This window comes from Rattus norvegicus, chromosome 10, assembly GCF_036323735.1.
Source record: "Rattus norvegicus strain BN/NHsdMcwi chromosome 10, GRCr8, whole genome shotgun sequence".
NCBI lineage: Eukaryota > Metazoa > Chordata > Mammalia > Rodentia > Muridae > Rattus > Rattus norvegicus.
In genome coordinates, this window is record NC_086028.1 from 103964337 (window position 1) to 103987213 (window position 22877).

At 48.4% G+C, this 22877-nt stretch overlaps 1 protein-coding gene across 3 annotated transcripts in view; it reads right to left on the minus strand.

Moving 5' to 3' along the window:
• The window catches only part of Cyth1 (cytohesin 1), an 83121-nt gene extending 62961 nt beyond the window's left edge, over window positions 1-20160 (minus strand). Inside the window, exon 1 of one of the 3 annotated variants that reach the window (XM_006247784.5) lies at window positions 19951-20160. In XM_006247784.5, the coding sequence (XP_006247846.1) occupies window positions 19951-19972 (22 nt within the window). In that variant the 5' untranslated portion in view covers window positions 19973-20160. Of the gene's footprint in view, window positions 13346-19950 lie in introns of those variants that run through there. The other 2 variants (XM_063268306.1, NM_053910.1) reach the window with 2 other exon arrangements.
• Window positions 20161-22877: the final 2717 nt, after the last annotated feature.

Consider the following 22877-nt stretch of genomic DNA (forward strand, 5'->3'; position numbering starts at 1 on the left):
GAGGGAAGGGAGGAAATCCTTGTTCTCTCTTGCTGTGACAGAGGTATCCTAGTGTTTAGTGCTGTGAAGAGGACCCAGGGCCTTACACAGGACAGACAAGTGTTCTGCCAAAGCCACAACCCAAGCCCTCTTTGTTTGAAACACAGTCTTACTATGTACCTCAGGCTGGCCTCAAACTCGAGATCCTCCTGCCTTGACCTTTCTAGTGCTGGAACTAGAGGTATATGTCACCACATTCTGCTTCCCAGAGCTTTAAAGTATGCATCTGGAACAGAGGACACTGGGAGCCATCAAGAATATGAGAATGAAGCTGATGGACTCAAAATGAGGGGCCAGCTGGCTACTGGCGCCCCTAGCTGGCCACAGTGCTCATAGACTGACGCTGGGGAATCTAACAGCTCACACCATCAATTAAACAGCAATAACAATTAGAAAACAGTACATAATGGTAATCTGCCATATCACAGTTATTAAAGGACCCATTTCTCCACATTTAAATTAGTATAATTACTTAAATATAATTATTGCCATTCAATTCATCAGGGACGCAAGTCGCTAACTCTCAGCATAACCTATAATTAAAAACTTCGTTCCAAAGCAGAGGACCATCCATCTACCTGGCAATTCTAACTAAACAATCCCCTGAACAATAGAGCTGCTCTCAAATGAGGTTTAGCAAGAACCTGTCTGGGACTGGGGCAGAGCTGTGTAAGAGCAACTGCCTAGCACGCTTGAGAGTCCAGGTTCTATCCCCAGAACCATAAACACGCGCGCACACACACACACACACACACACACACACACACGTTTAAAGCATAACAAGTGGTAACTGTGTGATCTGTAGGTGGACAAGGCTTCCTGATGGCAGGAGGGGATCCTATATTCCTCAAGTATAAGTGAAGGGTCAAGTGACCATCACAAGCTGTGCTGTGTTGTGTCATAAATGTCATGGACACACAGCTACCACAAAGATGACATTTATTTTCATGAAGCTGAAGATGACACCCAGCTACCTAAGCGTCTCTCAACTGGCTGTACCTGAATAGGCTATGTTTTCCTTACCAAACACAAAATAATCACTTTAGTGGATCCACTTTCAAAACTCTTTAACATATTTGGGAGCACAGAGGCCTCTATAAAAGATGCCTTGTCAGTCACAGGGATATAAGAATGCTGAGAACGTAGGAAAAGGTCAACCACAGGCCTGTGCTCAACAAACCCAGCAAAACACAGATGAGGATTAGTCACCAGGGTAGAAAAGCAGACAGACATCATGTCACCGTGGTTTTAACTATTAAGAAACCCCTGTCTGAGCTCAACAACTCCATATGCTGCTGCTGAAACATCCCCCTCTGTGGAATCAGCAAGTTTCCTTATCCAAATATCCCCAGTTATGGGGAGCCCAGGAACCCCGAGTGTTTCAAGTCCTGAGTGGAGGTGTATGTGGGTGGCTATATGAAAGACCATACCTCAGACCCATGGGAAAATGGCAAAGCCTTCCCTCCCGGTCCAAGTGCAAATGTTGACAATGTGTCCAACTGTTGTCCAACAAAATGGCCACTGCAGTGTTCTTCCCTGTTCAGCTGTACATAACAGCCCCACCTCCTCAATCAACTATATCATAAATATATTATATATAAGTATATCTTAAGTAGGCAGAGCATCTACAGAGCTAGGCTTTTCCATCAGGGAGCCTCGCCTGCTCAAGCCCAGCTTTTCTTTTTTTTTTTTTTTGGAGCTGGGGACCGAACCCAGGGCCTTGCGCTTCCTAGGTAAGCGCTCTACCACTGAGCTAAATCCCCAGCCAAGCCCAGCTTTTCTGTCTGTCTGTGTATTTGTCTTTCTTTCATTCCTTTGTTTCCCTAGTTGCTCAAATCCCTGAGGCTGTGGAAGGACTCGGTACCTGTTCTCTTCTCTAACTAGAGCAGCCTCTCTAAAGACTCCAGTCTGAAGTCTATGAAGCACAGTCCTCTGAGCAGAACAGCCGTCACCTTCATCTTAGTAACTGTGACTTCTGCAAGAGACACCAAGACTGGCTGACCACTGATATTCCCTCACTGAGACTCTGGCTGCTCCCCCTGAATATCCCAAACAGCCATATGTAACTCAACTCTAGCTCACGTGGCATTGCAGTCTTGGTGGGTCCTAAAGTAGCCAGAAGGCAGAAGGTTAACTGAAGGGAGGACTCCCTCGGTCGAATTGGGGAAGTCGTCCATGCTGAGTAAGGCTTTCTGAATTCTGAGGCCACTTTTGGGTCTTGCATGTCTGTTCTATAAACTCATAGGCTCTCTAGGTTGAATCTGGTGGGTTTGTGCTCTGGTTCATCACCTGTGTCATATAAGGAGGGGACAGACCTCTGCTTAAGTCACCTCAGGGAAAGGGTTCCAGGAGCGAGGTGTCTGAGAGACCTGTTTGGTAAGTGAACTGAAAAATGACCTGATACGGCTAGAGAGATGACTCGGTCAGTAACCCGCTTGCCACTCAAGTATGAGGACCTGAGTCAGGATCCCTGGCATCCATGTAAAAAGCCAGCCCAGCAGCAGGAGTCTGCCGAGCAGCATAGGCGAAGCTGGGTGGTGGCAGAGGATGTCGAGTCCAGCACTTGGGAGCCTGAGGCAGATGGAGTTCTTTGATGCCAACCTCCCTTACTAACAAGTTCCAAGGTCATTCAGGGTCACAGAGTGAGAGACCCTGTCTCAAAGCAACCACAACAACAACAACAACAACAACAACAACAAAACAACACAACAGAGGTAGAGAACAAAAGAGGGAAAGACATCAAACATCAACCTCTGATCTCCACATTCTTGCACACACACACACACACACACACACACACACACACACACACACACACATCACACACGTCACACAAACACATACAACTTGGGAAAGAACAGCTATAATTTTGACTGATAGAGACACAAAGTAAGATTTATAGAACAAAGTTAATTCCCACCAACACTAAGATTCAAAAAAATATTTTTAAGAGCTACATCAAGGTAGTTCTTACAATAAATATTATATTTTAAAAGGGGGTGCTGGGGAATAGACTCAGAGGTTAAGAGCATTGTTCTTCCAAAGGACACAAGCTTATTACACACACACATGCAAACAATATGTATTTATTTAAAGACAACAAAGTAGTCCATATTTCCTAGAAAAGAAGAGAGTGAACGGGTAGGGGTGTGCACCAGGGAAAACTTGGAAGGTAACACACATGATGTGAACGGAGACTGCTGCAGAAGGTCACACGCTTCTATTCTTGCTAACGTTTGGACATTTCTTTTATAATTTTTCAAAATTTCCCCAAGTGCTACAGCAAAGAAAGTAAAAGGGTGGGCTGGAGAGATAGCTCACTGGTTAAGAGCACTGACTGCTCTTCCAGAGGTCATGAGTTCAAACCCTAGCAACCACATGGTGGCTCATAACCATCTGTAATCTGGTGTGTCTGAAGACAGCTACAGTGTACCTATATAAAAATAAATAAATTTTAAAAAAAGAAGAAGAAAGAAAGTAAAAGGGCACAATTGTTGCCAAGTGAGACATCCATGTGCCTACCCCACAGAAAGACAAACAGCCCTCCAGAAGACCCTCAGGGCAAACTATCTGGCCTCAGTTCTCTGAGGGTCTCTGTGCCTGGCACCAGTATCAAGCCCTTCACTACCCAATAGGACAAGCAGAGGGCCCTGGGGGCACGTGGCCTCTGCTGCGAGACCAGGGCCCTTGCCTAGCACAGCTGGCACGCGGCAGGGGCTGCCCAGCAACAGCAGTTGCATATGGGGAGTCAGTCTCTTCAAAGAGACAACACAGAAAACCACAGAGGCTCTGAGGAAGCCAGAGGAGGTGGGCAGTTAGACTTGGTGATGATAATAGCGGGGTAAAGACAGCCAGGCTTGGGTAGTTTTTACTTCTTTGATCTGCTGAATCTCTTCTTAAGAACCTCTGAAAACTTAAAGCTCTCTCCGGGGAATTCTGAATGGCCCAGAGCAGAACCACAGAAATCAGCCTGGAGAGCTCACAGCTGGAGCCGTGCAGCCAGCACCGTGCAACATCATTGGTACAAACGCCTGCCTGCCTCATTCAATACAGTCTACGTGGGCAATGAAGGCAACCACTGTGCTGGCCAGCCCACGCCATCGCCAGCCTGTGCCCGCTGGCCACAGGGCCTTCCGGAGAATATTCTGAGGTTCCTGGAGCCAGGTGGTCTATATCCAGAGTCCCCAACATTTCAAGCCTTAAAAATAAGTATAACTATACACATGTATTTATATCCATGTGTATTTGTGTGTGTTCAGTCATTCCTAGGTCCCAGCCTGAGGTAACTTGGTTCATATGAGTAAATTAGAAAGCCAGGATGAGGAATTGGGAATTTAGCTCAGTGATAGAGAGCTTGCCTAGCAAGCGCAAGGCCCTGGGTTCAGTCCCCAGCTCTGAAAAAAAGAAAAGAAAAAAAAGAAAGCCAGGATGAATTGTTTTTTAAAATATATATATTTATTTTTAACTATGTGTATATGAGTGTACTTGTGTATGGCTATGTGCACATGAGCATGGGTACCCAAGGAGGCCAGAAGAAGCTATGATGCCCACTAGAGCTGGAGTTACAGGAAGCTGTAACCTGCCAGATGTGGGTGCTGGAACCAAACTTGGGTCCTTTGCAAAAGCAGTGTGTGCTTTTGATCCTTGAGCTATCTCTCCAGCACCTACACTGCTGCCCTTCCCTGTTTTTGTTTTGTTTTTTGAGGCAGGGTCTCTCTCTATGCAGCCATAGTTGTCCTGAAACTTGCCATATATACGAGACTGTTCTGGAACTCAGAGACATCCACCTGCCCCTGTCTCCCATATGGGGGCATTAAAAGTATGTGCCACCATACCTGGCTATATTTTTAAAGAATCATATACTCTGATTTACACACACACACACACACACACACACACACACACACACACACACACACACTCTGTTTTATTTGTTTTTCAAGACAGTTTCTCTGTGGTATAGCCCTTGGCTGTCCCAGAACTCACATTGTAGACCAGGTTGGCCTTGAACTCAGAGAGATGCACCTGCTTCTGCTTCCCAAGTGCTGGGATTCAAGTGTCAATACCACACCCAGAACCTAGTATATTTTAAAGAAGAGAAATGTTTGAGTTCAAGACGCCAGCATGAGTGGCTGTGTTCATGTTCTGAATAGGTGGAACTTTATGGATTGCTTCCTGCTCCATACATGCTCCAGAATACACAGGCAGGCATGCCTAACCCTCTCCAGTATGAACCTGGGCTAACCCTGGATGGCCATTCCAGGTATATATCCCGGCATGCTTGAGTACTTCCTACTTTTGAATCCAACTACTGAGGCCATTGTTTTCTTGTCAAGGGAGACAAGTTCTCCTAGGATCTGCCCCTTTCCTTCTCCTTTCCTGACCTGTTTTGGTATGGAAACCAGCTGACCTAGGACTCTGATAACATAAGAAACTAAACCCCCTGGGACTCCCTCAAACCGACTAGTGCCCTTTCAGAACCGCATTGCTGTGAACCACATTTCTCCATTGAACTAGTGCCCTTTCAGAACCGCATTGCTGTGAACCGCATTCTCCATTGACTTTTGAAGGTTTGCTACAGACCTTTTAAAGACACATGTTTAAACTCCCCGTATTACAATGCTGTGCACTCACGTTTGTGTGTTTAAGAGAATGGGGGCTGGAGAGGTGGCTCAGAGGTTAAGAACACTGACTGCTCTTCCAAGGTCCTGAGTTCAAATCCCAGCAACCACATGGTAGCCATCTGTAATGGGGATCTGACCCCCTCTTCTGGTGTGTCTGAAGACAGCAACAGTGTACTCACATACATGAAATATATAAGTAAATCTTTAAAAAAAGAAAACAGAAAAGAAAATAGAAGGCTAACACATGGCCAGAAAGGGGAGGACAACATTATTTAAGCAGAAACTTGTCCTTGCATCTATTCAGAGCATAAATTAAACTCAGTGAGCCTTTAACACAACCCACAAAAGACCAACAGCACTTCCCTGCCTCCCCTCCAATGTGCCCACGGGGTGTGGGGACAGACATCTGAGGAAACAATCACCAAACAATGTTCTACCAATAGTTCCTTCCAGAAGAAGGAATTCCTTTCCTATCAAGCCCATTGTTCAGATGCACTTCCGCTACCTTAAACCAGAAGAGAATTAACTACTCTGGAAGAGGCAGCAACAACACGGCCTCTGACCCTGTACTCTGAGGAGCCGAGAGCAGAGTGCAGGTTGTAAGGATCACAGCTGCCCTTCCTTGAATTGCAAGCATGTCTCTAAAGGGAGACATGTCTAATTAGAAATTAGACAAGAGGTTGGGGATTTAGCTCAGTGGTAGAGCGCTTGCCTAGCAAGTGCAAGGCCCTGGGTTCGGTCCCCAGCTCTGAAAAAAAGAAAAGAAAAAAACCAAAAAACCAGAAAAACAGAAATTAGACAAGATCAGTCCCCAACAACACTCAGTGTCCCCGTGGTGCTGCCTGTCCTTAGGTAACACCCAGGGTAAAAACACCAGGACACACAGGCAAACAGAACAACACCCACAGGTGTCCACATCCTAATCCCTGGAGCCTACAAAGGCAGCAGGGAGACTTGACACTGCTCACAGAAAAGGGAAGTGATCTTCAATCGTCTAGGTGGGCACCAGTCTCATAAAAGGGGAAGAGAGACAATGACGACGACGACGATGACAACGAAGACGAGGAGTCTGTGTCATTGTGGGATGTGAGAAAGACTCCGCTTGCCACTGCAGGCTCTGAAGTGGGGGAAGGGCTAAGAGCCAGTGAGCTGTGGCTTTTACCTGGTACTAGCCTCTCGAGGAGAGAAGACCAGGACATGCTGGGTTGCTGTTTTATCCCATTTGACTAGACTTCCGCCTCCAAAGCCGTAGGACAGCAGGTCACTTTCATCACTTTTGACAGCAGCAGCGAGAAGCTAACACATGGGGTATCTTCTTTTTCTTTCTACACATCCTAAAGACCCCAAGGTAAAGTAGTACTCTGCCAGCTGTCTGTCTCCCAGGCTGTGTTCGTGAGGTTTTAGAAACCAAACACTCAAACACTTACCTATTAATTTTTAATAATTTTTTAAGGGATTAAACTTGATGTTTCCTAAATTAATCCACCTTCCTATAAGTTATATTAGCCCCTTTAAAATAATACATTGGACTCTCATCTTTATAGAATAATTACATTTCTTTCAAAGAGAATATCCATTTTAAAAATAAATTGTGGGGGTTGGGGATTTAGCTCAGTGGTAGAGCACTTGCCTACCAAGCGCAAGGCCCTGGGTTCGGTCCCCAGCTCCAAAAAAAAAAAAAAAAAAAGAAAAAGAAAAAAGAAAAAAAATAAATTGTGGGGGCTGGAGAGATGGCTCAGCGGTTAAGAGCACTGACTGCTCTTCCAGAGGTCCTGAGTTGGACTCCCAGCAACTACATGGTGGCTCACAACCATCTGTAATGAGATCTGAGGCCCTCTTCTGGTGTGTCTGAAGACAGCTACAGTGTACTGTATATGAAATAAATAATTCTTTAAAAAAAATAAATTGTACTGAAATCTCAAAGGCACAAAGTGATCTGGGGACACACACGTTTAATCTCAGCACTCAGAAGGCAAAGGGAGTCAGATCTCTGTGAGTTCAAGACCACCCCTGGTCTACATAACAACTTTCAGGCTAAGCAGAAGCTACAGTGTTAGAGCCTGTCCAAAAAAAAAAAAAAGAAAAAAGAAAGAAAAGGAAAAAAATAAACAAAGGCATAAAATGTCTCCACACTTTGCAAACAGGCCAACAGTGAGAGACTTGACTCCACAGTAGCTGCACCAGGAACCCCACCCACAAACAACCGCAGGCAACCACAAAGGCCTACAAAAGAAGAAAGCAAGTCCCATGCATGGGCTACAAGGGCTCAGCTTCCAAGTGGGGCTCACAACTGCTAAGAGCAGTCCTATGACTTTAGGTCCTGTGTTGAATCAGATTGTAGGATTCAGTCAACAAACGTAGAGCCAGTGTGCAGAGCCTTGCTAAGCATGTAGGTTGGATCAGATAACAAGAAAGGAAGTCCTGTCCATTGAGTGGGACTAACAGGGTCAGAAGTCACTGCAGCAGGAACCCCTGGGCCCCTGTGAGACACCGCAGACACAGAGGAGCCTTCCTGCTGCCCTGCGGTGCACTCCTAAAGTGCGGCTTCCTGTGGAGGGAGAGACTAGGACGCGAGGCCAGAGCCTCCGCTATACTGTACCCAGAAACCTCCCCAGCCTAAGCCTCGCAGTCAATCCTCGAGGAATCACACCTCCTCCACTCTTTGTGACTGCAATCTGAGCAGACAGAGAACCTGTAAGATATCTGGGTGGTGGTTAGAAACCACAGAAAGAAGAAATCAGTGTAGCAGGAGGTGGCTGTTACAGTTCCAGAAGGGTCTCCAAAGCTCTGTCCACCCAGTCCAGTTGCCAGGAGTCACCTTACCAGAGTGGCAGTCCACCAGGAGGCATCAGAATAAGATGCCGCCAGCATTTCCAGGGCACCTGGATATGCTCCTGAGACCCACAGCCGCACTTAGGGTGCCTGGTAACACAGACCTTATTTTGCAGAAGTCCCTCAAAGACAGTCAGAACCTGAGCCCCATGTTCACTCTTTTTTTGTTTTTGTTTTTTTTTTTTTTTGTTTTTGTTTTTGTTTTTGTTTTTTTTTTCCGGAGCTGGGGACTGAACCCAGGGCCTTGCGCTTCCTAGGCAAGCGCTCTACCACTGAGGTAAATCCCCAAACCCCCATGTTCACTCTTAACCTGCAATGTTTGAGCTCTGTGGGCTGTGGACCACCCTGACTGAAACCTGTTTCTTCTCTGGAGAGCACTCAGTCAGGGACACAGGCTGCGGACTTCCTAGCTCTGTTCTGTTCCTCCACTGAATGTGGACTTCCCACCGGCAGCCTCTCTTCAGCTTTGACAAGCTCTAGGTGGCTGTGAGGCAGTGCGCTCAGACATGCTAGAGGCAGGATCCCCAATGCAGACCTAGGCAGCTGCATCTCTCCTGTGTTCTGGCTACCCAACCACCAACCTGGGCTCGAGGAAATCAAAGACCAGGCTAGGATGCGTGACCCTGCTACTATGAGCTAAGCTGTTCTCCAGAGACAGTGAGAGGACATGGACTTTATCAAATTACTACTACCCAGAAAGCTTAGGCGACAGAAACACCACAACCCTAAGAGTCACAACAACTCTTTCAATATAAATGACTCAGTAGCCTGCAGCACAGGCCACGCCGAGACGTGGAACTATGCTCAACTACGGGGCAAAGACAAAAAGTTCATAAAATGTGGATTAAAAGGTATATAGAAATAGGAGATTGCATAACACGTGTACTAGCAGGTAGGGTAGGGCAGTAGGAAGGAGCCAAGGACAGAGTTCGCTGGCTGGAAGAGCAGCTCGAGTTTGAGAAAGCAAGGTCCTGGGGATGCCAGGAGGAAAAGGAGAAATGGCACGGGGAGAAGCAAGGGGAAGCAGGAGGAGCAGGGGAAGAGGAGTGGGAAGGAAGAGGAGAAGAGGAGGAGAGGAAGAGGAAGGAAGAAGAGGAGGAAGAAGAGGAGGGGAGCCCTGTCACTTTGCTGACAACAATCCATCCCTCACAGTAGGGGTTAAACAACAAGTGCAAAGTGCCAGCAGTTTACTGAAGTGGAAGCTGGTGGAGTGGCCCCTGACCAGGAATATTTCCCCTTGACCTAGAGCAAGATGGAAACAGTGCCTGCAGGCCCCACAGCCGTGCCCTGCTACCATCCCAGAGCTCCAACAGTCCTGAAAACATCCAGGTCACCACAGCCCTCTGCTACCAGCTTTGTGAAAGTAGGGCCTGTATTGCTAAGTTCTCAAAACAAGTACTCTACTACAGGGAAGAGAGATTTGTTTGTTTCTTTAAATTGGCTATACAGACAAGTGGATAAAGAGAAAATAGTTTAGACCACACACACACAGAAGGGCTAGAGAACTAGCTCAGGGGTTAAGAGCAGTGGCTGTGGCTGCTCCTCTAAAACACCCAGGTTCAGCGCCTGCATGGCAGCTCACAACCATCTGTAACTCCAGTCACAGGTCCCAGGCGATCTGTCTCCTTCTTCTGGCCTCCACATACATGTACACAAAACACCATATATAGTAATAAAATATTAATTTTCTGGGTGGTGGTGGTGCACACCTTTAATCCCAGCATTCAGGAGTCAGAGGCAGGTAGATCTCTGTGAGTTCAAGGCCAGCCTAGTCTATGGAGCTAGTTCCGGGACAGGCAGGGCTACACAGAGAAACCCTGTCTCAAAAAACAAACAAAACAAAACAAATGAACAAAACTGAGAGAGGGAGTCTGAGACAGCTCTGCTATAAGTGCTTGTATTGAAGCATGAGGGCCTCAGATGGATCCACAGACCCCACATAAAAGTGCTGCACTTGGAATCCTAGGGCTGGGAGGCAGAGGCGGGCAAATCTTTGGGGCTCACTAGCCAGCCAGCCTAGCCTAATTGGTGAGCTCCAGGCCAATGAGAGAGCCTCTATCTCAGAGGAGGTGGGTAAATGGCCTTCTGAAGATGTGGGGGGGGGGGGGGGCAGGAAGAGAGAGAAGAGAGAGAGAATCTTATGATCTCAAGCCTGAATGCCTGGGATGGTCAGTGAACAGTGACAAAGGAAAGCTGTTAGTGTGTGAGGGACTCCAGAATGGAGGGTCATGACTGCCATGACTTTACATGATGAGGGTGCCTGCTCAGTGCTGAAACCAACAGAATTTGCTAACACTCAGCACGTGCTCCTGCTTTCAGTATTAGGGCTGATGGAGATTATGTTTCAGGGTCTCAGCACTCAAAAGAAAGCAACTTATACTGAACAGATTCCTAAAGCGCATGCAGTCTGCAGCTGCCACACACAGGACACAGGAGGAGAAATGAAATCTGAGCCCACTCCTACGGGAGGGTCACTGCCCAGCACAAAGGAACACTGTTTAACTCAAGACTAGCCTGGAGTAACTACCAAATGGGTATTTTTAATTCTATCATGGGTGGGGGCTGCGGCTCAGTGGCTAGTGTGTTTGCCTAACGTACACAAAGCCCTAGGTTCTATCCCAGCACCACACAGACCAGGTGGAGTGGTACTCACCTGTAACTCTAGCACTTAGGACAAAGAGCCTGAGGCTCAAGATTACTCCCGGCTACAGAGGGGGTTCAAGGCCACCTGGACTACAAACTAAAAGCAAACGTGTTTCCCATCCTGCACCACCTCCTGCTTACTGAGCGTGTTCCGGTGCCCTTCCTCTCCCTCTCACTCCCTCTAGTTGCTTGAAGAGTGATGTGCCTTTTCCTCAGCCTCCTTTCAGATATCTGCTCGCTCCAGCCCCTCAGCAGGCCTGTGCCCAAGAAGTCACTGTTGGCCCTCTTCACAGTCAGCTCCTGGCATCACCTCCCATCAGGTACTCAGTCTCAGCTCCATTCAGATTCAGCTATCTCTAAAGTCCCAAAGACTCCTGCAGTATGTCCACTACACACAGAGTGCCACTTAGGTCTCCTCCCTCCACCTTTGCCAAGCCCACGACAGACCGACAGCTTCAGCCTCCCTCTGCCTGCAATGCACTTGCTACGTTCACTGACTACCCCCTCCGCCACCCCACCTCCCCTTCTCCAAAGCAGTCCCAGCACCAGCTCCTCCAGGACGGTTCCCCTTCCCATTGCAGTGCCTATCACGCACTCTGGCGCTCCTTCACGGCCTGCCCTCATGCCCATGACCTCTGAAGTCCTGTGCTGCGTGAGCAGAGCAGTGACTACTACTCGCTGGCCCAGCTCCTGGAAACTAGGCCAGTGACGTTGCCAGGAAGGTTCTCAACACACCCTTCACGGCAACAGCACCAAGGACAACAGGGGCCTTACAGACCACCTCTAAGAAAAAAGGGCTACATTCTAGTGCACAGCGAGCAGGAAGGTGCTGTCCCAACCCATGCTACAAGTCACAGTCAACCAGGCAGGAAGACTGGCATCACCCTCCCTGAACGATAACCTAGTAAAAGCCCCACTCCTCCCCCACCCCATCTCCTGGGGCAAAAGAAGCAAAAACAGCATTGCCAGCAGTGAAAGGATGTGGGATTCACTTCTTGAGCATCTCTAAATGTTTCTCCACCTCCCCCAGGCCTCTATCTTTACAACTGAAACTAAGCAACAATAATTAGACAGACAACCACGCTGTGGCTGTGGATGAAGTGCAGACAGGTTCAGGCAAGAGCTTCCCTTCGGAAGCCCACTCGGAGGACTTTCATCTTGGGGCCTGGGTGCGGCCGGAAGCCTGGCCAGGGGCACAGGCAGAGCAAGAGCAAGGATCTTCAACCAAGGTTCTCCAACCTCTGAGCTCGCTGGCCAGGGCTGCCTCACCTCTAAGTGACCTTTAATCTGGTTCTGTACCCTTGAAACAGAAAGGCAACCATCTGGTTTATACTGGAGAGTAAGTATTCTACTTACTGGTCATGGGTGCTTCAAACTGAGAAAACAAAACTCTACCTAACAAAAGGGTCTCCTTTGACACATGAGACATTCAGAAAGATGAGAGTACAGTGCCTCCAAATCCACACAGGGCTGTCTGTCAGCACGAACCAGACTAACTGCCCATCTGACCTGCAGTGTTTTAGTAAGGTAGAGCAGTTCTCAACCTTACTAAGGCTGTGACCCTTCAACACAGTTTCTCATGTGGTGGTGACCTCTACCATAAAACTGTTCTCGTTGCTACTTCCTAAGTGTGATTTTGCTGCTGTTATGAACTGCAATGTAAATATCTATGTTTTCTGATGAACAAAAATGACTCTAAGAAAAGGTTGGTCAAATCACAAAAGGGTCAAATCACAACCTGTGATCTGTCACAGGTTGAGAACCACTGCTCTAAACGAAAGACCCTTAACTTTTTTACAGAATAATAAAGTAGAGGTTTTTTTAATTTTAGGAGCGAAATCAATGACAGGTTCAAAGCAACTAAAATTGACCAAAATCTGACTCAAGCTCCCATCAAAACTGACACCTACTTTCCCCATGCTTAAAATATCAGAATGAGCAGACTGTGGAAATGAGTTGATTTGACAGGCATTAAAAGGGCTTCATCTTAGGGGAAGCCCTGGGTCCTGCTAAGACTGAACCCCCAGTGAACTAGACTATGGGGGGAGGGCGGCAATGGGGGGAGGGTTGGGAGGGGAACACCCATAAGGAAGGGGAGGGGGGAGGGGGATGTTTGCCCGGAAACCGGGAAAGGGAATAACACTTGAAATGTATATAAGAAATACTCGGTTAATAAAAAAAAAAAAGTAAAAAAAAAAAAAAAAAAAAAAAGGGCTTCATCTTGGTGAAGGCACCATCGTCCTACAGTCAGCTCACAATGCACAAGTACACAGAACAGAAAGATATTTCCAGCCTGTCTAGGAATCAACAGATCTACTGAGGTATCCTCTGATGACCAGGACATCAGTTCTTTTTTTTTTTTTTTTTTTTTTTTTTTCCGGAGCTGGGGACCGAACCCAGGGCCCAAGCGCTCTACCACTGAGCTAAATCCCCAACCTCACGTCAGTTCTTATTTAAGAGCTCTTAGCTGCTGACCCTCCCACCAGGCTTATTTGCACTTATGTGCACTTGTACCCAGGCCCTGATATGCTAACCGCCCCTAGGATGTGACTATGGCAGCCCTATGCCTCTAAGATGGCCCTCAGTTCACATGGGTGTTCTTTTCAAGCCAAGTCACTAAGTGTGTAACTAAATTTGAACACAAAGTCATCCAGATCACAGAACAAAGACAAGTGGTTCTCTGTGTGGTCAAACAGCCCAGGAGAGCCACAGCTCCTGCTGGGGAGGAGGAAGGAATGCAAACCCCATCTCCATGGCTGCTAGGCTGCCTGTACAGGTCCCTAGGCCCCACCGCTTGCTTAGATGCCCAAAAAACTAAAACAGCAGCTCTCTTCCAAATGCCATGCTCCCTGTCCTGTCCAGAACACTGTGTACACTTCGCTGTCTGCAGGGAGCAAAGGCAAGCCATGGAGAGCCCATCTCCACTCGCTCACCCCCAGATTGACTTCCAAGGCCCATTTCTTCCCTCTCACGGGAACAAAGAAAAGTCTGAAGCCAATGAGAAACAGCTCCAGCTGGAGCTGCTCTTAGTGATGGCGGCAGGAATACTACGCTCGTCCTGAGGGCCAGTCATAGAAGGGGCTCATCCTGACAAGGCTCTGATACAAAATCATCACTACAGGAAAGTCACCCTGGATGGCCCTGTCACTACCTCGAAGCCTATCGCAAGAGGAGTACAGAGTGATCCGGAGTTAGTTAAGATCCTGGCAAAATCCATACAGACTCTGAGAGTTCCCAGTCCTGGCAAGAAGCCAATACCCTGCGAGCAACCCTGGGCACAGGAAATCAGGTTACAGGGCTTGAGGTAAGAAGCCAAGAAGAGGAAACAAAATCCTCAAGTCAGTCCTCTCTTGTGTAGGATGTGTTTTGTAGAAGTGACTCTTGCTCTCACAGCTGAGAACTGGGAAGCAGGATGTATGCTGGTAAGTAGAGTAGTAGTAAGCCTGAGTGGAGAGAGCGGATCACCTGAGTGTGCAGAGACCTGGAGACCAACCTGCTGAGAAAGGAACGCCATGCTTGAAACATCAGCATTGTAGAAAATCACTAATCCTGTCTCTCCTAAAGCTCATCTTTAAAACTAACTTCACAATTACTCTTGAGACTAGAGAGATGGCTCAGTGGTTAAGAGCACTGGCTGCTTTTGTAGAGGACCTGGGTTTGATTTCCCAGCAACGTCATGTTGGCTTACAACCCTCTGTCACTCCAGTTCCAGAGGACATAATGTTCTTCTCTGGTCTCCAGGTACACTAGGCGCTCGTGTGATACACATAAACACACCGAGGCAAACACACTAACACATAAAAAAATTAAAAAATATAGATTATACTTTTTAAGTCTTCTTAATACCCGTACACACGGATTCCTGTGGCTCACTGTATAGGACAGTCAGTTTGACCTCTATCTGATATAAACCCTCCTTTCCGTTATAGTACAATACATAGATTCCGTGCTGTTGTGAATAGTGATGATTTCTATCTACAACCCTTCCCACCAAAACCAGAGACAACTCTCTTTTTAGTCCATTCCCTAAAGTGCCTACAAGAGCCCTGGGTTTATAAAATTAGGTTACAGCTGGCCAGAGGCCCTGCTTCCACCAACAGACTGCCACCTGCATCCTCCACACCTGCTCTCCTCACCCATGCATCTTCTGTGGCAAGACTCCCACAGTAACCACACTGCAGGACAGCTCCGTGTCCACAGACCACACGGTTCTTCTCCTGGGGCATCCAGTGATTTAGGACTACACCGAATCATGCTCAGAAACCAGGTGAGAGCCTGGCAGTCTTCAGTGATCACTGCCACAGGAGACAGATGAGAGGTGGTCCTGAAGCCCTTGGGTGCCACCTCTGTTTTCATCCCACCACCCTGGCCCTGTACACTTCCCTCATGAGGCACCAGGCTGTGCTTTGGTAGTCCCCACATGCTATGCAAATCAACTTTTTCCTGTATGTCCTACCTCACTGCTCACAGTCTACAGAGAAACTGAAACCTACATTTTCTCAACTCTTCTTAAATACTGAAAATCTAGTTAAAATTGCTTCTATTCTGCTTGCATAGGATCCCGGAGCTCAAGGAAGATCATGTCACAAGCACTTCAGGAGCGAGATGAGTGCAGAAGTTCTGGCAGGTCTCTTCTGTGAGAGAACTTTCCAGTTCACTTTAAAGCTTTCCTAAACATAAAGATTACCTGTTGATAGCTTGCCTACACAATCAAAAAGGAGCAGAAACAAGGTGCCCAGAATACCTTTGCTATGAGAAAAGGTAGATTCCAAGGGTTCTCCTTTTAAACTTTTGTGTGGGGAAGACAGGCATGGTGGTACATACCTTTAATCTCAGTGCTGGAGAGGCAGAGACAGGTGGATTTTTGTACTTCAAGGCCAGCCAGCCTGCTCAATGTAACAAGTTCTAGGCTAAGCAGAACTATATAGTAAAACCTGTTTCAAAAAATTATATATATATATATATATATATATATATATATATATATATATATATATTGTAGCTGAAGAGCTGACTCAGTGGTGAAGAGCACGGACTGTTCTTCTGGGGAACCCAGGTTTGATTCTTAGCACACACATGGTGGCATAGAACCCTCTGTAACTCCAGTTCCAGGAGATATGACCCCTCCTCTGACCATGCCTGCACAAACGTATATACACGTAGACAAGACACTTATAAAATAAAAGCAAAATTAAATTTAGATGGACATAATCCTTAGTAAAGAGGTTAGGCTGGGCATGGTGCGCATCTGTAACCCAGCACTTAGGATGTGGTGGCAGGAAGATCAGGAGTCTGAGGGTATCCTGAGTGACATAGTGAACTGGTGGCAAGCATGGGCTACTCAACACCTTGCCTCAAAATCCTTTTCAAAAGTTAACAGCTGAATCCAGGAATGAACCCCACCCTGATGACCATTACTGAGCAGCAGGGTGAAGACCCACTCTGGGGAGGCCCTCACATGGATCTGTGTTCACAACCCTGTACAGTTTTACATAGAACCCCACCTGATTCCAGCTAGGCCCAGTGTCTGTGTCCTAAACAAGGTAAATACAAAACCTAAGCTTACACTGGTTTTCTTCCTCTTCCAGAACACAAACAGTTGAGCATAAAAGTCAACAGTACAGAACACCACAGTGCCGTCACAGAGTTCTTTCTAGAACCAGGAGAGCCACAGCCTACCTAGGTGTAGTCATCAAACGATCTCTGCCTGGGAGATGCTAAAGAGACCTGCAGGCAAGGCGGCCCTCACTGTTTGCTTTTGAAAGTCTCTTTAGTTGAACAGCAAACCTCTAAGCCATGTGCTCTGTCTTCAGCATGCTTATAAATGAGCTGGGTGCCAAAGATCTTATTTTTAATATCGAACTGATAGCTCTGTAATCCAAATGTCTTTCCCCACAGAACAGTGATAAAGGTCCAAGGCCAGCACGAAGGCAGATGGGAGCAAATTCTGGACAAACCAGGCTAAAACGTTTGCGTGTATAAATCAAAGCCACAAGAAACGGTTTCTTATTATTTTAGAAACCAAATTTACAGCTTAAGAAGTTCATCTGGAAGAAAACGATGGACCCTCTGAACCTGCCTGCGTGCTTCAGGGCTCCCAGCACATGATTCCTCTTAGCATGTGGAAACCGGACCGAGTACACTCTGTATAGTCCGATACTATCACAGACCAAACTGGGAGCTCAGCCAGACACAGAATCAACACAGGGCCAGCTACTCAGAAGGCTGAGGCAGGAAGACCATTTACTTAAACCTAGGAGTTTGAGGCCAGCCCTGTGGAATCATAGGGAGATGTTCCCCAACTAAAAATGGAAAGAGAAAAGAGAGAAGAAAAGGAGAGGAAGGGAAGGAAGGAAGGAGAGAGGGAGAAAGAGAGGAAGGAAGCTGGTCTCAGCCTCCACGTGGTCATTTTATACTATGATACTTGCGGAGTTCTCTTGTATTTAATTCCTTTAGTTCCTCTCAAATAAAAAAAGTGTAAAAAATAAAAGTGTATACAAGGTGAAATAAGCTTCCTTTTCATCCTCCTGTGCAGCTCTCTTGAAGGCTTGCACGTATGCATACCCACATCTGGGATGGTGATGTGTCCCAGTGGGTTAGAAAGCACTTGGTGATAAGTCTAGGAACCTGAGTTTCATCCCAGGACGGGCAGAGCAGAAGCAGGGAACCAACTCCTGTAAGTATGTCCTCTCCATATGCAGTAAATGAGTGAATGAATATTTTAAAAAGTTAAAGATGTGAACTTCCCAATCCTCAAATCTTTAAAAGTGTATACCCATGTGGCAAAAGGGAGGCTGAATTTGTGGATGGCTGTGACCCTTATCCTGGGTTATCCAAGTGGGTGTGACATACCAGTGTTCTTGTGAAAGGGTAGCAAGGGAGTAAAGAGATGTTACCCAGGGGATTGCCTTTAAAGATTGATACCAGGGGAAGCAAGCATTCTCTAGAGCTAGGAAAGCAATGGAGGCCAGCTTTTCCCTCCAATCTCTGGAAGGAACACTGCCCTAACAAAATATTGGTATCAGCCCAGTGTGACCTATTTTGGATTTTCTGACCTCCAGAACTATAAATTTGGGTCTGAGCGCCTCTATTCCTGGCAGTAACAGGAACCAAAACACGTCCATGTTTCCTTTCCTAGTACAAGTCATGCCTGAGTCAAGGAAGTCACTATTAAAACCAACCAGAAGAGCCGCCTCTTGCCTCACCACCCAGCAGGCAATAACCAGGGGAGGGTAAGACCAAAGCTTGGCAGAGCCCTGGCGCCTAGGGGCAACAAAGGACAAGAGGGAGAGAAAAGAGCAGTGAGGAAACCAGGTGAAGGTTTCCAGCAGAAGAAAAACCCTGAGGGTCCAAAGGGGCCTAACAATCCCTCAGGGGTCGGCCTGCGGGTGACTGCTTTTCTGTCACAAAGGAAGGCACATACCACTTCTACCTGGAAGGCAGCAAAGGCTGGCTGAACAGACAAGCACAGACCTCTAACATTCAGGGAAACACAGGTTCACTTTTCTGAAAAGTTTAGGGAGTTTTTAGCCACAACCTTCAAGGCTTCACCGGTTGGGAGTTCTCTAAGGACTTGCCTGCAGAGACCTAACACGCTTCCCTTTTGGTATTATTTTAATACTCTTCACCAGTGTGTGAGGAGGCAGTGCAGCCTGTGAGGCAACACGCCAGAGTTTGGCTCCATTATGCCCCATAAGCACGTTAAGTTCCTGATCCATACTTCCCTGACAAACCAATAAAGTTCGCCGCCGCTCGGTCTACCTGCCATTCCTTCTTCCATTCCTCTTGGAAACAAGGCTAACAACCACCATGTAAAGCATTTGAAATAACCTTCTACAACTCCAGAGACTGCACGCCCTCTGAGGGACCAGAGCCCTGGCTGGACGCCAACAAGCACCAAGGTTAGCCAGGAGAGTCTAAATCGCTGAATGCCCTGTTGGAGGATGTGGATTGGTGTCGTTACCTTCAGGCAATAGCTCAAACTTGATCTCCTTGCCCAGTGTGGCCAGGCCCTGACTGACAGACTTGGGGACCAGGAGCTAATTCACCATGCGACGGTAGCACAAACCTGACCGACGTCCCGTCTCAGAGGCCCCCGGTTCTGGCCATTTGTGTTCATCTTAGAACAAAGAGCTAGCTAGCTGGGGCACATAACTTCTAACACCCCGAGAGCCGGAAACTACCAGGGAACACAGGCCGGGCGGGCGTGTTAGTCCCGCGGCCGCTCGCTCACGGCGTTGGCCAACCCGGTGACAAGCAGCAGGCGACTGGTTTCGAAGACTCCGACCCCAGTCACCCGGCCCTGATGCCCCTCCGCGCCCCGGGGCTCCTCAGCATCCTCATGACCCTCAGCGCTCCGGTTACACGCCGCCGGCCGCGGAGACCCTCTAACCTGTGTGACTCCCCTCCCGGGGTCCCCAGACTCGCAAACCTCAGCCCCAGCGACCCTCGGGTCCGAGCAATCCCGCTCCCGGAAGCCGAAAGCCCCGAGTTAACACCTGCCCATCTCGGTGCCCTCAAGTTCGGGCGACCCCTGCCCGTGACCCTACAGGCCTGGGTGACCCGTAGCCCCGGCGACCCTCAGGCCGGAATGACACTCAGCTCCCGGCGACCATCAGGCCCGGGTGACTCTCAGTTCACGGCGACCCTAAGGACCAGGCGACCCTCAGTCCCGGCGACCCTCAGGTCCCTGAGCGCCTGGGCAGTCACCCCCGGGCCCTCGCACTGCCGGCTGCCAGCACTCGGTGCCCCGTCCCAGGGGCACCGGCGCAGGCGGAAGCGCACGAAGGGGCAGTGGACCGGCCTCACTCACCATAGCTGTCATCGTCCTCCATGGTGCCGGCGACCGACTCCGGCCACCGACCGCCACTGACCTCCCGCAGCCCGCGTCCTGCCAGACACCAGCTCGCCACAGTCCAGCTACGAACCGCGGAGCCCCGCCCCCCGCACCGCGCCCGCACTGCCCAGCACGCGCCTGCGCACGCGCCGCCCGAGGCACCGCCCCCGGCACAAGGTCCCGCCCGCAGCAAAAGCGCGCCTGCGTGAACGCCCTCTAGGCCCCGTCCGCGTGCGGGCCTCTTTGGTTTGCGTTTACGCACGCGCGGCCTACCTATGATTCCACCCTAAACCACGCCCCCGCTTCTTAGGTACGGCCCCCTCACTCTCCGCGGGGCGGGGCAGTTTCGGGTTTTAAGTTTCACAAGCGAGCGTAGGCCGCGGGCGTGGCTTACTAAGCGGGGGCCGGTGTCCAGCCACTGGGCTGGTTAAACAGACTCAAGGTCACGGGTGTCACCGAAGGGTAGGTGACTCTGGTTGAATCCACCTCTCACTCCAGCTTGTCCAGGAGGAATTCCTGCCGGCGCCAAGTTTCACAGGACGACATAACTGCCCGCTTTACTACCTTAGCGTCAATTCACGGACTCTGGGGCTTTTTTTGGGAGGACCAGTTGATCCTCCTTTGCAGTGTGGGGGCGGGGGACCGCTTCTGTGGAGGTGAAAGCATTTATGCCGCAGGAGGTCTCTGCAGAATTAATTAGTGGAAACAACCAACTAATATCTGAAAAGGCCCCTAGGGAACACCCTGTCCTGTGAACTCTAGACAAGTGGCTGAGCTGTGCTGCTCAGTGATGAGCACTTGCCTAGCGTGCATCCCAGAAACCAGGGAAAAAGAGAGGACTGATTCCCAAAGACTCAGAGAGTCTCATATATGGGCTGGGGCATCACCAAGTTGTAGCTCCCTTTCCAGGATGTCCCCCATACACCGTGCAAACCCTCCTTACCCCAGAAAGGCCTGAGGTAGTGGTGCCTGCCTGTTGCATGCCTGTTGTTAGTCCAGCTTCCCTGGAAGCTGAGGCAGGAGGACAATATAGTGAAACTGCACCTCAAAAACAAAAAACCTAAAAGTATAGCAAAAGAGGCGCTGGGAGGTTTGAGGGAGGATCTTCCGGACTGAAACAAAGGTGTGAAATCCAGTGCTGCAGAAGGGCAGCTCCAGAACCAGCTTTCTCCCTTCACAGCTCCCTCTCTGCAAATCACTGCCTGGAGAAGGTCCAGGGATTCTCTGGGCTTCTGCAGGGCATGAAGGGGTCAGGCCAACCACAGTGGGAGGAAGGAGAGTCAGGTCTTTCTTTGTGGGTCTTTCTCTTTGCTGGGTGGGCTGCAGCAATCTTTCCTCCTCCAGGGGCGACAGCCTAGTAATTGTTCAAAATCTCTGTGTAACTTCAATGCATTTAAATCCCCCAGTGCACCACCTTATCATACCTGCCCTGTGGCAGACATGCTGCAGTGGGTGGGTATATGCACATTTTCTGAGAAGGATATATGGGGGAAACTGACAGAAACGAAAGAGGGTGGAGAAAGCAGGACTTAAATTCTTTAAAGATGTTAACTTTTTTAATATGTGTGTATCTCTGTTAGTGTGAGTAATTCTGTGTGCACACATACGAGCGTGAAGGTACCCAAGGAGTCCAGAAGGGGGCATCAGATCCTCTGGAGCTGGAGATACGGGTTGTTGTAAGCCATCAGAAATGGGTGCCCTTGGGGCTGGGGATTTAGCTCAGTGGTAGAGCGCTTACCTAGGAAGCACAAGGCCCTGGGTTCGGTCCCCAGCTCCAAAAAAAAAAGAACAAAAAAAAAAAAAAAAGAAAGAAAGAAATGGGTGCCCTTGCATACACAAAATAAGTATCAACAGAAGAAAAAGCTGACCTTGGAGAGGTGGCTCAGCAGTTAAGAGTGCTTGCTGTTCTTGCAGAGGATCCATGCTCAGTGCTCAGCACCCACATGGCAGCTCACAACTATCATAGCTCTGGTTCCCCAAGATCAGATACCTTTTTCTGGGCCCCAAAGGCACCAGGCAAGTATGTTGTACACAGACAGACAGACAGACAGACAGACAGACAGACAGACAGACAGACACATATAAAATAAACAATTTTTCTTTCTTCCTTTCTTCCCTTCTTTTTCTTCTTTCTTTCCTCCTCTTCTTCTTCTTCTCCTCCTTCTCCTTCCTTCCTCCTCCTCCCCGTCCTCCTCCTCCTCTTTCTTCTTCTTTTTCTTTGAGAACATTTAATGCCTTTAGTAAAGCTGGAGAGATGGTATAGCCATTAAGAGCACTTATTCTTACGGGGTTAGGGATTTAGCTCAGTGGTAGAGCGCTTGCCTAGGAAGCGCAAGGCCCTGGGTTCGGTCCCCAGCTCCGAAAAAAAGAACCACAAAAAAAAAAAAAAAAAAAAAAAAAAGAGCACTTATTCTTGCAGAAAGGTCCAGGTTCAGTTCTAGCACCCACATAGTGGCTCACACCTGTCCATAACTCCAGGTCCAGAGGATCCAATGCCCTCTTTTGACTTCCAGAGCACTGCATGCATGTGTTGTATAACCATACATGTGCACAAAACACCTACACCACACAGAAAATAATAAAATTAAATACGTTTGGCCTCCTTAGCCCTCTCACCATGGAGTGCTCTTTGCTAGGTCATTGTTTGGTCAACAACAACATTTCATTTGTCTATCTGTGTGTCTGTGTGTCTGTGGGATGCTTAGCACTTTGCACACTTTAACATATGATTATACAAAATGCTGTAGTTGCAAGTCTCACTCCCTCTGCCTGTCTGCCTGTCTGCATTCTACCTCCCACGCCTGCCTCGCCCTTTCCCCAGGTTCAAGTCCTACTCCTGGTCCTTGATCCCTGGTCATCCCACAGACACAATCATCTGCAGTCTCCACCTCTGTTGTTCACTA